This window comes from Salvelinus namaycush, chromosome 18 (genome assembly GCF_016432855.1).
Source record: "Salvelinus namaycush isolate Seneca chromosome 18, SaNama_1.0, whole genome shotgun sequence".
In the NCBI taxonomy this organism is placed as follows: Eukaryota; Metazoa; Chordata; class Actinopteri; order Salmoniformes; family Salmonidae; genus Salvelinus; species Salvelinus namaycush.
This window is the reverse complement of record NC_052324.1, coordinates 42,850,574-42,868,210: the sequence shown is the minus strand read 5'-3', so window position 1 is coordinate 42,868,210 and position 17,637 is coordinate 42,850,574. Positions and strand designations below refer to the sequence as shown.

The 17,637-nt window shown below is 45.3% G+C and overlaps 1 protein-coding gene across 2 annotated transcripts in view; it reads right to left on the bottom strand.

Annotated features, from left to right (window-relative positions):
- LOC120063468 (BMP-2-inducible protein kinase-like) overlaps positions 1-17,637 on the bottom strand; it is a 96,150-nt gene that overhangs the window by 52,360 nt on the left and 26,153 nt on the right. For both annotated transcript variants that reach the window (XM_039013849.1, XM_039013850.1), the window contains exons 2-4: positions 7,856-7,974; positions 1,532-1,637; positions 991-1,133 (exon numbers count right to left, since the gene is read on the bottom strand). In XM_039013849.1, the coding sequence (XP_038869777.1) occupies positions 991-1,133; positions 1,532-1,637; positions 7,856-7,974 (368 nt within the window). The remainder of the gene's footprint in view (positions 1-990; positions 1,134-1,531; positions 1,638-7,855; positions 7,975-17,637) is intronic.

The window sequence follows — 17,637 nt, the reverse complement described above, 5'->3', positions numbered from 1 at the left end:
CAGTGTTAGGACGGGCTGGTGAGTCAGACCCCCAGTGTTAGGACGGGCTGGTGAGTCAGACCCCCAGTGTTAGGACGGGCTGGTGAGTCAGACCCCCAGTGTTAGGACGGGCTGGTGAGTCAGACCCCCAGTGTTAGGACGGGCTGGTGAGTCAGACCCCCAGTGTTAGGACGGGCTGGTGAGTCAGACCCCCAGTGTTAGGACGGGCTGGTGAGTCAGACCCCCAGTGTTAGGACGGGCTGGTGAGTCAGACCCCCAGTGTTAGGACGGGCTGGTGAGTCAGACCCCCAGTGTTAGGACGGGCTGGTGAGTCAGACCCCCAGTGTTAGGACGGGCTGGTGAGTCAGACCCCCAGTGTTAGGACGGGCTGGTGAGTCAGACCCCCAGTGTTAGGACGGGCTGGTGAGTCAGACCCCCAGTGTTAGGACGGGCTGGTGAGTCAGACCCCCAGTGTTAGGACGGGCTGGTGAGTCAGACCCCCAGTGTTAGGACGGGCTGGTGAGTCAGACCCCCAGTGTTAGGACGGGCTGGGGAGACCCCCAGTGTTAGGACAGGCTGGGGAGACCCCCAGTGTTAGGACAGGCTGGGGAGACCCCCAGTGTTAGGACGGGCTGGTGAGTCAGACCCCCAGTGTTAGGACAGGCTGGGGAGACCCCCAGTGTTAGGAAGATGAAGAAAGATGAAGAAAGATGGAGGGGGGGAAGGAATTAAGGATAAGAGCATTGTGGGAGATAATGAGAAGCGGTCAAGGATGAAGAGGAAGAGAGAATATGACAGAGGAAGAGGAGCATTGAGAGGTGGACAATGAGTAGAAGGAAACATATACAGAACAGAGAAACACAAATGATGTGGTCAAGGAGCGAGAAGGACAGAGGAAGGGGAGAGAATGTCTGTTTCCAGGCTTACCTTGAGGTCCCTGTGTATGAGGTGTGTTACACTGATGTGTGTGAGGTGTGTGTGTGTGTGTGTGTGTGTGTCTCTTCTCCTTACCTTCAGGTCCCTGTGTATGACAGGGGTCCTACACTGATGCAGCCTGGCCACAGCCTCACAGGTATCAGTGAAGATGGTCAACACCTCCGGCTCCGTAAACCCAATATGGAGACGCTGATTCATCTGCTTCACTACCTGACCAGCTGGGGAGGGAGGAGGGACAGAGGAGAGAGGGAGGAGATGGGGGAGGGACAGGAGAGAGGAGATGGGGGAGGGACAGGAGAGGGGGAGAGAGGAGATGGGGGAGGGACAGGAGAGGGGGAGAGAGGAGATGGGGGAGGGACAGGAGAGGGGGAGAGAGGAGATGGGGGAGGGACAGGAGAGGGGAGAATGAGGTAGTGGGTGAGAGAGAGAAGGAGAAAGAGAATGTTTAAAGTTACAATCCAGGGTCAATAAGAAAGAAGAAAAAAAAATCACAGGTCTGTTTGTTGAACTCTGAAGTATATTTGTCCCATATCTGTATGTTCAATAAATAAAAAATGACATTACCGGACCAAACAATTGTATTAAAATGGAAGAGGGGGGGACCCAAAACGCCTACCTTTACAGTACTCCATGAGGATAAGGACCTCCCAGACACTGTCCCCTACTGAGTTGATGGTAGAGTCCAGGTAGTTCACTATGTTCTTATGACCTGACAGCTCTTTCTGCAGAGAAGAAGGACATTCTAAGAGACCGATACAGTGCATTCGGAAAGTATTCAGACCCCTTTGACTTATTCCACATTTTTGTTACATTCCAGCCTTATTCTAAAATTGATTAAATCGTTTTTTGTTCCCTCAATCTATTGTAGATGGAGGACATTGGGCATGTGGCTAATTCTCCTCATAGAAGTTAAGTCAGTCATCAGTCTAGGTGTTGCTCTTTGTTTCTTTATGTACACGTCCTGTCCCAGTGTGTCACGTCCTGTCCCAGTGTGTCACGCCCTGTCCCAGTGTGTCACGCCCTGTCCCAGTGTGTCACGCCCTGTCCCAGTGTGTCACGCCCTGTCCCAGTGTGTCACGCCCTGTCCCAGTGTGTCACGCCCTGTCCCAGTGTGTCACGTCCTGTCCCAGTGTGTCAGGTCCTGTCCCAGTGTGTCAGGTCCTGTCCCAGTGTGTCAGGTCCTGTCCCAGTGTGTCAGGTCCTGTCCCAGTGTGTCACGTCCTGTCCCAGTGTGTCACGTCCTGTCCCAGTGTGTCACGTCCTGTCCCAGTGTGTCACGTCCTGTCCCAGTGTGTCACAGCCACGTCACATCTACGGTAGAGCCACGTCACATCTACGGTACAGCCACGTCACAGTTACAGCCACGTCACAGTTACAGCCACGTCACATCTACGGTACAGCCACGTCACATCTACGGTACAGCCACGTCACATCTACGGTACAGCCACGTCACATCTACGGTAGAGCCACGTCACATCTACGGTACAGCCACGTCACAGTTACAGCCACGTCACAGTTACAGCCACGTCACATCTACGGTACAGCCACGTCACATCTACGGTACAGCCACGTCACATCTACGGTACAGCCACGTCACAGTTACAGCCACGTCACATCTACGGTACAGCCACGTCAGTTACATCCACGGCACTGTTACAGCCACGTTACTGTCAAGAAGTCATACCAGGTCAACCGTCAGGGTTCCAGAAGGTCACACGGTGTGTGTGTGTGTGTGTGTGTGTGTGTGTGTGTGTGCACGTATCTGTACAGTTCATTCTATAAAGTATTCAGACTCCTTGACTTTTTCCACATTTTGTTACTTTACAGCCTTATTCTAAAATAGAAAATAAAATGGATTAAATTAATTGTTTTCCTCTATCTTCACATACTACCCCATAATGACAAAGACATGAATGTTTTGCACATTTTCTAAAAATAAAACAGAAATACCTTATTTACATAAGTATTCAAACCCTTTGCAATGAGACTTGAAATTGAGCTCAGGTGCATCCTGTTTCCATTGATCATCCTTGAGATATTTCTACAACTTGGAGTCCACCTGTGGTAAATTCAATTGATTGGACATGATTTAGAAAGGCACACACCTGTCTATATAAGGTCCCACAGTGGACAGTGCATGTCAGAGCAAAAACCAAGCCATGAGGTCGAAGGAATTGTCCGTAGAGCTCCGAGACAGGATTGTGTCGAGGCACAGATCTGCGGAAGGGTACCAAAACATTTCTGCAGCATTGAAGGTCCCCAAGAACACAGTGGCCTCCATCATTGGAAGAAGTTTGGAACCACCAAGACTCTTCCTAGAGCAGGCCGCCCGGCCAAACTGAGCAGTCAGAGAAGGGCCTTGGTCAGGGAGGTGACCAAGAACCAGACGATCACTGACAGAGCTCCAGAGTTCCTCTGGAGAACCTTCAAGAAGGACAACCATCTCTGCAGCACTCCACAAAATCAAGCCGTTATGGTAAAGTGAACGGACGGACGCCCACTCCTCAGTAAAAGGCATGACAGCCCACTTGGAGTTTTCCAAAAGGCACCTAAAAGGACTCTGACCGTGAGAAACAAGATTCTCTGGTCTGATGAAACCAAGATAGAACTCCTTGGCCTGAATGCAAAGTGTCACATCAGGAGGATGTACTGTGACATCATGCCACGGGGTTTCTTTTCAGTGGCAGGGACTGGGAGACTAGTCAGGATCGAGGGAAAGATGAACAGAGCAAAGTATAGAGAGATCCTTGATGAAAACCTGCTTCAGAGCACTCGGGACATCAGACTGGGGTGCAGATTCACCTAACAGGACAAAGACCCTAAGCACACAGCCAAGACAACGCAGGAGTGGCTTCGGGACAAGTCTCTGAATGTCCTTGAGTGGCCCAGCCAGACTCCGGACTTGAACCCGATCGAACATCTCTGGAGAGACCTGAAAATAGCTGTGCAGCGATGCTCCCCATCTAACCTGACAGAGCTTGAGAGGATCAGCAGAGAAGAATGGGAGAAACTCCCCAAATACAGGAGTGCCAAGCTTGTAGCGTCATACCCAAGAAGACCCGAGTCTGTAATCGCTGCCAAAAGAGCATCACCAAAGTACTGAGTAAAGGGTCTGAATACTTATATAATTCAGCCAACATTTCTAAAAACCTGTTTACACCTTCTCATTACAGGTTGATTGCTGAGAATTATTTATTTTTTAAAATCTATTTTAGAGTAAGGCTGTAACCTAACAAAATGTGGAAAACGTGGAATACTTTCCGAAGACAAATCCAATTTTATTGGTCACATACACATGGTTAGCACATGGTTAGCACATGGTTAGCATTGAAGAGATTTCACCCCATGCTTCCCGAAGCACCTCCCACAAGTTGGATTGGCTTGATGGGCACTTCCTACGTACCATACAGTCAAGCTGCTCCCACAACAGCTCAATAGGGTTGAGAACCTGAGACTATAATGGAGTGGCCAGCACAGACAGAATACCAGCTGACTGCTTCTTCCCTAAATAGTTATTGCATAGTTTGGAGCTGTGCTTTTGGGTTATTGTCCAGTTGTTGGAGGAATTGGCTCCAATTAAGCGCTGTCCACAGGGTATGGCATGGCGTTGAAGAAGGAAGGCTATCACTCCATTTTGCAAGATCCCTTTAACCCTGTACAAATCTCCCACTTTACCACCACCAAAGCACCCCCAGACCATCACATTGCCTCCACCATGCTTCACAGACGGCGCCAAGCACTCCTCCAGCATCTTTTCTTCATCTCACAAATGTTCTTCTTTGTGATCCGAACACCTCAAACTTAGATTGGTCTGTCCATAACACTTTTTTTTCTCCAATCTTCCTCTGTCCAGTGTCTGTGTTCTTTTGCCCATCTTAATCTTTTATTTTTATTGGCCAGTCTGAGATGTGGCTTTTCCTTTGCAACTCTGCCTAGAAAGCCAGCATCCCGGAGTCGCCTCTTCACTGTTGACGTTGAGATGAAGCTGCCAGTTGAGGACTTGTGAGGCATCTGTTTCTCAAACTACACAGTAATGTACTTGTCCTCTTGCTCAGTTGTGCACCGGGGCCTCCCACTCTTTCTATTCTGGTTAGAGACAGTTTTCTCTGTTCTGTGAAGAGAGTAGTTCACAGCGTTACATGAGATCTTATGTTTCTTGGCAATTTCTCGCTTGAAATAGCCTTCATTTCTCAGAACAAGTTTCAGAAGAAAGGTCTTTGTTTATGGACATATTGAGCCTGTAATCCAACCCACAAATGCTGATGCTCCAGATACTCAACTAGTCTAAAGGCCAGTTTTATTGCTTCTTTAAAATCAGGACAACAGTTTTCAGCTGTTCTAACATAATTGCAAAAGGGTTTTCTAATGATCAATTAGCTAATCCAAGATGATCATTTTAAAAGGCTAACACAACGTGCCATTGGAACACAGGAGTAATGGTTGCTGATAAAGGGCCTCTTTACAGCTATGTAGATTTTCCATTAAAAAAAAAAATCTGTTTCCAGCTACAACAGTGATTTACAACATTAACAATGTCTACACTGTATTTCTGATCAATTTAAATGTTATTTTAAAATATTTTTCTTTCAAAAACAAGGACATTTCTAAGTGACCCCAAACTTTTGAACGGTAGTGTATATGTTACTCACGGTTTAAGTCAGCACACCCCACAGAAAACAACTAGCTGTTGAGTTAGACAAACTCAAAGTTACAGTAAAAAAAATTGCATGTTCATCTACTCTCTTGGAGGCAATTCAGTTCATATAACAAGTGGATTTTCTGGATGGCGTAAAACATTACAAAGACAAATTCAAGCTAGGGCTGTCACAATTACTGTATTACCAACAGTTACGGATGAAAACCACCATTAAAATAAAATGTCATAACCGTTTTTATATATAAATTTATATAAATTTTATTATAAATTGTGGAACGAACAGCTGACGGCATTCATGCGATTGAGTCCCTTTCTGCGCTAACAGCCTTAACGTGATGAAACGTTGTTGAGTCCCTTTCTGCGCTAACAGCCTTAACGTGATGAAACGTTGTTGAGTCCCTTTCTGCGCTAACAGCCTTAACGTGATGAAACGTTGTTGCGTCCCTTTCCGCGCTAACAGCCTTAACGTGATGAAACGTTGTTGCGTCCCTTTCCGCGCTAACAGCCTTAACGTGATGAAACGTTGTTGAGTCCCTTTCCGCGCTAACAGCCTTAACGTGATGAAACGTTGTTGAGTCCCTTTCTGCGCTAACAGCCTTAACGTGATGAAACGTTGTTGAGTCCCTTTCTGCGCTAACAGCCTTAACGTGATGAAACGTTGTTGAGTCCCTTTCTGCGCTAACAGCCTTAACGTGATGAAACGTTGTTGCGTCCCTTTCTGCGCTAACAGCCTTAACGTGATGAAACGTTGTTGCGTCCCTTTCTGCGCTAACAGCCTTAACGTGATGAAACGTTGTTGAGTCCCTTTCCGCGCTAACAGCCTTAACGTGATGAAACGTTGTTGCGTCCCTTTCTGCGCTAACAGCCTTAACGTGATGAAACGTTGAGTCCCTTTCCGCGCTAACAGCCTTAACGTGATGAAACGTTGAGTCCCTTTCCGCGCTAACAGCCTTAACGTGATGAAACGTTGTTGAGTCCCTTTCTGCGCTAACAGCCTTAACGTGATGAAACGTCGAGTCCCTTTCTGCGCTAACAGCCTTAACGTGATGAAACGTTGAGTCCCTTTCTGCGCTAACAGCCTTAACGTGATGAAACGTTGTTGAGTCCCTTTCTGCGCTAACAGCCTTAACGTGATGAAACGTTGTTGAGTCCCTTTCTGCGCTAACAGCCTTAACGTGATGAAACGTTGTTGAGTCCCTTTCTGCGCTAACAGCCTTAACGTGATGAAACGTTGTTGAGTCCCTTTCTGCGCTAACAGCCTTAACGTGATGAAACGTTGTTGCTCCTTTGCTGGAACAAGCGAGGTTCCACGCTAATGTAGAATGTTCATTCAAATGTTTTTTTTTTTTTTAAAGGTAGACTCAGCTAAATGACGTTGCCACGAGCAGAAACGCAGATATTGAGATGAGCGAGATGCAAGACTTCGCTCTCACACAGTATCTGCACGTGTTCGCGTCACGCCGTTAAGAGCGTGGTCTCGGGACCAAAACAGAGGAGAAATCGAGCCTCACATTTCAACGCTCGTTAGTTGTAGCGGAAACCGATTCCACTATGCTCTTTATTTTGTGCCGTCATTTCTCTGAGTCTACCTCTAACTGGGCTCCCGAGTGGCGCAGGGGTCTAAGGCACTGCATCACAGTGCAAGAGGCGTCACTACAGTCCCTGGTTCGAATCCAGGCTGAATCACATCCGGCCGTGATTGGGAGTCCCATAGGGTGGAGCACAATTGGCCCAGCGTCGTCCGGGTAGGCCGTCATTGTAAATAAGAATTTGTTCTTAACTGACTTGCCTAGTTAAATAAAAGTTAAAAACATATTTTTTTTAAACTGATGTGTCCCTGTAATGTCCGTTGCCTTGAATAAAAAAAAAAATGTATAACTAAAATCACAGGACATACTTCTGGCTTTTGCTTCCTGCTTTGCTCCCATTGGTACACTTACGATGTCCGGCCGGTCCGACACATTATGCCATCACTGACTGGAATGGGGACGCCTGTTTTATTCATCATAGTTCTATGGCAGCACATGCAGTCAGGAGCGGAGAAAATGTTGGTTGAATAGTTATTACGGTGACCACGATCATTTGTGGGTTTTAGTCTGGGTTTCTGTATAAACACTTTGTGACATCTGCTGATGTAAAAATAGGACTTTATAAATAAAAATGTTGATTTGGTTGGCCAATAACAGTCATCTAAAATTCAATGACCGTCACAAACCTAAAATCAAGCAATCTTGTTAAGGTGCAAAAAACACACACACCCAGTCTCTCACTCTATATGCCCACCATAATAGTGATTTCTCTCTTGTAGATGTTGAGGTCAGGGACGTTGTTGACGTACATCCTCTTGAGAGCGCAGCGCATGCCACTCTGTGTCCGGGCCAGGAACACCACGGAGAAACCGCCTGGAGAGAGGAGCCAGGAGGAGAACAGTTAGCATCATATACATGTTGAGTACACACACACACACACACACACACACACACACACACACACTCCACGTGCTCCTGGGTGTGTCTCTCTCTCTCTCTCTCATTAGTGGACCGAACAGGAGGCTTCAAAGACCTGTTGACCTGTTGCAGGGCCAGGAGAAAGAAGTATCCTACTATGGCATCCTTGTTGCATAACAAACTCTGCTCCCTGAAGTGGTCTGACGGGAACAAGGAGCCTGAACACACACACAGACTCAGCAGGCGAGAGGGCCCCAGTCAGGGTCAGGAGGAGAGAGGGCCCCAGTCAGGGTCAGGAGGAGAGAGGGCCCCAGTCAGGGTCAGGAGGAGAGAGGGCCCCAGTCAGGGACAGGAGGAGAGGGGGCCCCAGTCAGGGACAGGAGGAGAGGGGGCCCCAGTCAGGGACAGGAGGAGAGGGGGCCCCAGTCAGGGTCAGGAGGAGAGAGGGCCCCAGTCAGGGTCAGGAGGAGAGAGGGCCCCAGTCAGGGTCAGGAGGAGAGAGGGCCCCAGTCAGGGTCAGGAGGAGAGAGGGCCCCAGTCAGGGACAGGAGGAGAGAGGGCCCCAGTCAGGGACAGGAGGAGAGAGGGCCCCAGTCAGGGACAGGAGGAGAGGGCTCCAGTCAGGGCCTGTGTTCACAAAGCAGAGTCAGAGTAGGAAAGGTGCACAATGTTATTCATAGAGGAGACGGACTGACCACAGTAGGAGGCAAGTACACGTGTGTACACTGATAGTACTATTCTAGATCTGGTGGGACTTTGTCATTCCTGTGACAGCGCAGTAGAGCATGATTCTCATTACAATCTGCTCAGGGGGAATCACCACTGACTCATTACAGTCTGCTCAGGGGGAATCACCACAGTCTGCTCAGGGAGAATCACCACTGACTCATTACAGTCTGCTCAGGGAGAATCACCACTGACTCATTACAGTCTGCTCAGGGAGAATCACCACTGACTCATTACAGTCTGCTCAGGGAGAATCACCACTGACTCGTTACAGTCTGCTCAGGGAGAATCACCACTGACTCGTTACAGTCTGCTCAGGGGGAATCACCACTGACTCGTTACAGTCTGCTCAGGGGGAATCACCACTGACTCATTACAGTCTGCTCAGGGGGAATCACCACTGACTCATTACAGTCTGCTCAGGGGGAATCACCACTGACTCATTACAGTCTGCTCAGGGGGAATCACCACTGACTCATTACAGTCTGCTCGGGGGGAATCACCACTGCTACTCATCTGTACATGATAAAGCAGTGATAAGCTAATAAGATAATGAAGGCCTGTTCTGATATAAAGAGGGGATGAGCCACACCCCGCCCACCGTGTTATCAGGTACCCAGAGCCACCCCCCCACCGTGTTATCAGGTACCCAGAGCCACACCCCCCCCACTGTGTTATCAGCTACCCAGAGCCACACAGAACAGCGGTTAATACATTAGAGGAGAAGCCAGACACACCTCACATACCCTCTGGATACGCTAATCACCATGACAACAGAGCAGGTTAACGTGATCACCACAACAACAGAGCAGGTTAACCTCATCATCATGACAACAAAGTATGTCAGGGTTTAATGCAGGGAGGAAGGTACAACCTTAATTAAAGTGAATTGAGTTAGCCTAAGTGAAATTAAAATTGACTTAACGTTAAACACAGCCTGCTAGAGACTTATCGCCATCATTATCCGTGTTGGGAAACTGTTCTTGTTTTCTGACTATAGATGCATTGCAGTCCAATACAAAGTGCATTCTGGGAATCTGACCATTGCGATAGTCAAAACTTTAACCAGTCCTCCTCAACTCAAGCTGTGCCGAGTGGGAACTCAACAAAACGCCGCAGTCGAAACCCGAGAGCGACACTAATCAACTCTTGACAGTACGTACGCTATCTCGTGGTCACTTCCTGTTCTGAATATGAACAGAGAGGATGTATTGGGGTAAATATAACTAGTGTTTTTTTTATGAGCAGCTTCATTGTTCTTCCCTGTATGACATGATTATTTGGATAATGGTGTTTGTTCCAGAAAAGCCTGGGTGACGTTCTTCAGTTACAGTACGTAGGCCTAGTTTCACATGCAGTAACGAAACACTAAATAGTTGTTACAGGAAAGGCACCTTTACAGGAAAGGCACCTTTACAGGAAAGGCACCTTTACAGGAAAGACACCCTTACAGGAAAGGCACCTTACAGGAAAGACACCTTACAGGAAAGGCACCTTAAAAATGGAAATTGTCTGTACTTTACTACCAACAACAGTCAGTCAGCAGAAACCAAACCGGTTTGTTGGCATAGGTTTTTTTTTGTTAATTTTTGACTGCTTTGCTCTGCTGATGCAGCCTGTTATAGCCAACTGGGCCTAAGGGTTTCTCAAAAACAAATGGCATCCTATTCCCTATGAAGACCCATAAGGCTCTGGTCCAAAGTAGTGCACTACACAGTGCCTTCAGAAAGTGTTCACACTCCTTCACTTACACATCTTGTTGTGTTACAGACTGAATTTTTTAAAAACGGATTCAATTGAGATGTGTCACTGGCCTACACACACATTACCCCCATAATGTTAAAGTGGAATTATGTTTTTACAAATTAATTTAAAAAATGAAAAGCTGAAATGTTTTGAGTCAATAAGTATTCAACCCCTTCGTTATGGCAAAACTAAATAAGTTCAGGAGTAAAAATGTGCTTAACAAGTCACATAATAAGTTGCATGGACTCACTCTGGGTGCAATAAGTGTTTAAAAAATGTTTTAATGACTACCTCATCCATGCATCCCCCACACATACAGATAATTGTAAGGTCCATCAGTCGAGTAGTGAATACAGATTCAACCACAATGACCAGGGAGGTTTTCCAATGCCTCGCAAAGAAGGGAACTCATTAGTAGATGTGTAAAAAAAAAAAGCAGATATTGAATATCCCCTTGAGCATGGTGAAGATATTCATTACACCTCCCAGTCAAGAAGGAAGTCAGTACAGACTACAAAATATTCAAAAACATACATCCTGTTTGCAATAAGACTAAAGTAAAACTGCAAATAAATGTGGCAAAGAAATTAACTTTCTGTCCTGAATACAACGAGTTATAGAGTGAGAGAGAGCAAGACATATATGGTAAACACTGTATATAATATGGTGACCGACCACCTTGTTTTCGGTCTTATGAAGCAAATTTGGATATTTTTTATATATTTTTTTTACATTGGATAGAAGCAGAGACACAGAGCTAGAAAATTGTATATCATACACTGTATTTGAGGAACAAATGGGAAAGAAATGCTGTTTTGAAAGTTAGATAAACTTGTAACCTCACTTTTGAGAAAATGGCCTTTGAATGTTTTGGTACCTACTGGAGAGCTCTTCTTTGTCTACACCCATTCAGCGTTATTCACACCCTCTTAAGCTTTAGCCCCCACCCAAACACTGACCATTTTACTCACCCTAGCAGAGCTGGTTAGGCTGTTTCATGTTATCTAGAGTGTTGGTGACTAACTGTGCTGCTGGCAACAATTTAATTACACTTTTTTGCCGACGTTTACTGACACCGGCCATATTCAACAGGTGTTGAGCGTTCGTAAATTCATCAGTTATTCTTCGCTCCGTCACACTCAGACGAGAGTGCTCTGAAATCGGAGCAGAGACTGAATTTACGAATGTACCCGAAATAGTTACTTGCATAGTGGAGTCTTTTGTTAAGACATGTAGCTAGCTAGCTAAACAATGAACCATTATCCCAACTCATGACGTTACTACCCTGCATGAAATCTGCAGGTAGGTAAACAATATCTGAAAATGTAGCTAGCTAGACTATCATTCATTGACGGGCGCGTCTCCTGTCGGATGCCATGGTTACCCTTAGGTTTGAAGATGTAATCCGGTGACCGGTGTTTTCTCCATCTCCTTAGCTATCAGACTCTAATTCCACTGATTTCAAAACTCAGTCCTCCAGAAAGTGGAGAGCAACACTTACGCAGTTCTACTATGCAACTCATTTTTTTTTTTTTTTATCTACATTAGACAGGATTACCTAGACATACTGACCTGCTCAAAATCATCTCTCGGCACGTCCAGCCCAGTCATTATCATCTCAGCCAATCAGCTAGCAGGATGGTTGCTAACTTTTTCTGTGGCTAAACCAAGTAGGCTAGTAATTTAACAATTGTATTAGTATTTACAGATGACGTACAAGTCTGTTATTAATAAGGCACATGAAAGTTCACGTTTGAGAATGCATTTTGATTTTTTTTAAATTGTTCACGTTAAAAAACGGCTCTCCTGTGAAGTAGTGACCTAGTTTCCTGAAACGGGTCACATATTTTTTGTGTTATGGGGGGGGGGGGGTGAAGACATACGGACAAACTCAACATACTTTAAAATGACTGAAACCAAATTAAAACTGTAGAATGATAACGGACCTACATTCACAGTTTATTGACCGTGTCCAGCTCACTAATATTCACTGAAAGGAAAGCTAGTCAAATCAGGGAGTATTGAAAATGAAAGAAAAAAGGACAGAGGACAAATATTTGCAAATTCTGACAGAGAGAAAATAACCAATTAACTAAATAACCAAACGCTCGCTCTCTACCGAGCCTGCCGGTCTCTCCCTCTCTGACGGGAGCCATATGGATCAGGATCAGGTTCTCACTAAAATCAAAGCTCTGTTGCTTTAGTTCACACACTCTGCCATGCCAACCACGGAAGTGCAGCGGCTATAGAGTCCATTATTCTCCCAGAGTGCCTCAGGACGGATGATTTCTTAGGGGGCTTTGTACCCTGCGTACCAATTTGCTGGAAAGATGTGTGTGTGTGTGTGTGTGTGTGTGTGTGTGTGTGTGTGTGTGTGTGTGTGTCTGGACAAAAGGAAGCCTCTGTACAGGAGATTGGTCCCGGCAACTAGGCTTGGGCGGTATACCGTATTACAGGGGTATTTGGAAATAGCCACGAGATGTTTTTTTTTTTATACTGTTGAATAATGTTCTTTTAAGTTTTTGTGGCTACTTTTTAAGTAACCTGCATTCAAATTGTGCAATACATCAGGAGCTAAAGCAGATCACGTTGTTCATTTCACCGGTCACATTATGAAGCTTCCCGTAGTTCCCCAGAACAGCTGAGTCAGTCACATTATGAAGCTTCCCGTAGTTCCCCAGAACAGTTGAGCCAGTCACATTATGAAGCTTCCCGTAGTTCCCCAGAACAGTTGAGCCAGTCACGTTATGAAGCTTCCCGTAGTTCCCCAGAACAGCTGAGTCAGTCACATTATGAAGCTTCCCGTAGTTCCCCAGAACAGTTGAGCCAGTCACGTTATGAAGCTTCCCGTAGTTCCCCAGAACAGTTGAGCCAGTCACGTTATGAAGCTTCCCGTAGTTCCCCAGAACAACGGCCTGCTCGCCTCTGGCCTGCTCGCCTCCCTACCTCTGAGGAAGTACAGTTCCCGCTCAGCCCAGTCAAAACTGTTCGCTGCTCTGGCACCCCAATGGTGGAACAAACTCCCTCACGACGCCAGGACAGCGGAGTCAATCACCACCTTCCGGAGACACCTGAAACCCCACCTCTTTAAGGAATACCTAGGATAGGATAAAGTAATCCTTCTAACCCCCCCCACCCCCCCTCTTAAAAGATTTAGATGCACTATTGTAAAGTGGCTGTTCCACTGGATATCATAAGGTGAATGCACCAATTTGTAAGTCGCTCTGGATAAGAGCGTCTGCTAAATGACTTAAATGTAAAAAATGTAAAACAGTTGAGCCAGTCACATTATGAAGCTTCCCATAGTTCCCCAGAACAGTTGAGCCAGTCACGTTATGAAGCTTCCCGTAGTTCCCCAGAACAGTTGAGCCAGTCACATTATGAAGCTTCCCATAGTTCCCCAGAACAGTTGAGCCAGTCACATTATGAAGCTTCCCATAGTTCCCCAGAACAGTTGAGCCAGTCACATTATGAAGCTTCCCATAGTTCCCCAGAACAGTTGAGCCAGTCACATTATGAAGCTTCCCATAGTTCACCAGAACAGTTGAGCCAGTCACATTATGAAGCTTCCCATAGTTCCCCAGAACAGTTGAGCCAGTCACATTATGAAGCTTCCCATAGTTCCCCAGAACAGTTGAGCCAGTCACATTATGAAGCTTCCCATAGTTCCCCAGAACAGCTGAGCCAGTCACATTATGAAGCTTCCCATAGTTCCCCAGAACAGTTGAGCCAGTCACATTATGAAGCTTCCCATAGTTCCCCAGAACAGTTGAGCCAGTCACATTATGAAGCTTCCCATAGTTCCCCAGAACAGTTGAGCCAGTCACATTATGAAGCTTCCCGTAGTTCCCCAGAACAGCTGAGCCAGTCACATTATGAAGCTTCCCGTAGTTCCCCAGAACAGTTGAGCCAGTCACATTATGAAGCTTCCCGTAGTTCCCCAGAACAGTTGAGCCAGTCACATTATGAAGCTTCCCATAGTTCCCCAGAACAGTTGAGCCAGTCACATTATGAAGCTTCCCATAGTTCCCCAGAACAGTTGAGCCAATCACATTATGAAGCTTACCATAGTTCCCCAGAACAGTTGAGCCAGTCACATTATGAAGCTTCCCATAGTTCCCCAGAACAGCTGAGCCAGTCACATTATGAAGCTTACCATAGTTCCCCAGAACAGCTGAGCCAGTCACATTATGAAGCTTCCCATAGTTCCCCAGAACAGTTGAGCCAGTCATATTTCACATTATGAAGCTTCCCATAGTTCCCCAGAACAGCTGAGCCAATCACATTATGAAGCTTCCCATAGTTCCCCAGAACAGTTGAGCCAGTCACATTATGAAGCTTCCCATAGTTCCCCAGAACAGTTGAGCCAGTCACATTATGAAGCTTCCCATAGTTCCCCAGAACAGTTGAGCCAGTCACATTATGAAGCTTCCCATAGTTCCCCAGAACAGCTGAGCCAGTCATATTATGAAGCTTCCCATAGTTCCCCAGAACAGTTGAGCCAGTCACGTTTGTTTGTAAATAGCACAACGGGAGAAGCTGTATACAGGGGGTCACGTTTTATATTCAAAATCAAGTGTTTTTTTTGCTTCAAAAGAGTGATCATTGACTTGCAACTCAATTTTTTATTTCTCAAAAAATACATTTGTGCTACACAGTCAGCAGAAATCTTAATTTCCATCAGATGACAACAGAAGACCAACTGTATTTGGCTGGTATTAAATTATCTTACAATGACAAAGCAAGGTCTACATTGCAAAAGCAATGCCTGGCCATCATTTCCTAAGGTTTTGCTTAAAGTTCATCTTGCATTTTACCTAAGAAGACTAGGCTAGCTACACCAAGAAAAGTACCAGAGACAATAAGCTACACATAAGTCAGAGCACTGTCTGCTGATAAAATGCCCCTTCACAAATTAAGTGGAGAAGTGCAACTGAAGGACAAAATTAGTCTGATGCCGAGCAGAAATTACAATAAGAAGCATTTTAGAACAGAAAGATATTTCTTATGCATTTCTTATTTGTTCCTGTGGGGGGAAAAAATATGTTTAACTTGCTAGTTATTTAAGTAAGTGGCTGAATTAATAAGGTGAAGGGGCATCATATTGTGTTAGGTTTCCGTCGTGTTTGATAAGTCAAAGCCCTTAGAATGAGTTATCTGTACAGCTGCCACCGCAATCTTTTGATTTTCTTGCGTTTTTTTCCTCCACTGTTCTCGGGCACGTCTGCTCCTCGCCCATCTTTTTTTAAGCATAGCAGGCAGGCCCATCACACTAGCGACTCCAGACTCCACACAGACACAACATGTACACATGCCGCTCCAGAGCCAGTACTGTTCTTCCTTCAGACAAGCATGTGTTGTTTATTTGCACAATGTCTCTCGTTCACATTCGCTTGTAGATGTCCAAATTCACCAAAAAATGACATTCGGTAGCTCCTATATATACACAGTACCAGTCAAAAGTTTGGACACAGCTACTCATTCAAGGGTTTGTCTTAATTTTTTACTATTTTCTACATTGTATAATAATAATAATGAAGACATCAAAACAACACATATGGAATTATGTAGTAAGCAAAAAAAATATTTTTTAGATTCAAAATAGATTTTAGATTCTTCAAGTCAGCCACCCTTTGCCTTGATGACAGCTTTGCAAAGGGCACCTATTTGTAGATATTTTTTTTTTTTTAAAGCAGATATCGAATATCCCTTTGAGAATGGTTAAGTTATTAATTACACTTTGGATGGTGACATCCAGTCACTACAAAGATAAAGGAGTCCTTCCTAGCTTAGTTGCCAGAGAGGAAGGAAACTGTTCAGGAATTCCAACCTGAGGCCAGTGGTGACTTTAAAATACAGAGTTTAATGGCTGTGATAGGAGAAAACTGAGGATGGATCAACAACATTCTAGATACTCCACAATACTAACCTAAATTACAGTGAAAAGGAAGCCTGTACAGAATAAAAATATACCAAAACATGCATCCTGTTAACAATAAGGCACTAAAGTAAAATTACTGCATGTGGTGGCTGCATCATGTTATGGATATGCTTGTCATAGGCAAGGACTAGGGAGTTTTTTAGGATAAAAATAAGCTGAATAGAACTAAGCACAGGCAAAATCCTAGAGGAAAGCCAGGTTCAGTCTGCTTTCCAACAGACACTGGGAGACTAATCCATCTTTCAGCAGGACAATAACCTAAAACACAAGGCCAAAAAATATACACTGGAGTTGCTTACCAAGACAACATTGAATATTCACGTGTAGATACAGTTTGACTTAAATTGTCTTGAAAATTGATTGTAATACTTGAAAATGGCTGTCTAGCAATGATAAACAATCAACTAATGTGTATAATCCAGGTGTGCAAAGACAACACAGCTGTACTCACTGCCAACGGTGATTCTAACATGTATTGACTCAGGGGTGTGAATAGTTATGTAATTGAGATATTTCTGTATTTCATTTTTCAATACATTTTCTAACATTTCAACAACAAAAATCTCCCTGTGGTTATGGGGTATTGTGTGTAGATGGGTGAGAATTGTTATTTAATCCATTTTGAATTCAGGCTGTAAGAACAAAAAATTGAATAAATCAAGGGGTATGATAACTCTCTGAAGGCACAGTATAATCTTACACAGATTAACAATGTAATCGTGTTCAAGGCAAAGTGCCCTCTAAAATAATCAGCAGCAGAGTGAAGGGAGAGGAGAGTCATTTTATTCTTTCATGCATTTTTAAGTAAAAAGTCCTTTTAACAAGGCACCAGACGTTGAACAACTGAGAAGGTCACAAAACAAAATCTCTGCTACCTTGGCCAGCGCGCTGTGTGTGTGTGTGTGTGTGTGTGTGTGTGTGTGTGTGTGTGTGTGTGTGTGTGTGTGTGTGTGTGTGTGTGTCAAGCCCAGAGGAAATAAAAGAAAAGGAGGGGAGCTGACGTTGCAGCCTGGGCTTTAGTGGAGGCCGGGCGAGGTCATGGCTCAGCCTGGGCTTTAGTGGAGGCCGGGCGAGGTCATGGCTCAGCCTGGGCTTTAGTGGAGGCCGGGCGAGGTCATGGCGCAGCCTGGGCTTTAGTGGAGGCCGGGCGAGGTCATGGCTCAGCCTGGGCTTTAGTGGAGGCCGGGCGAGGTCATGGCTCAGCC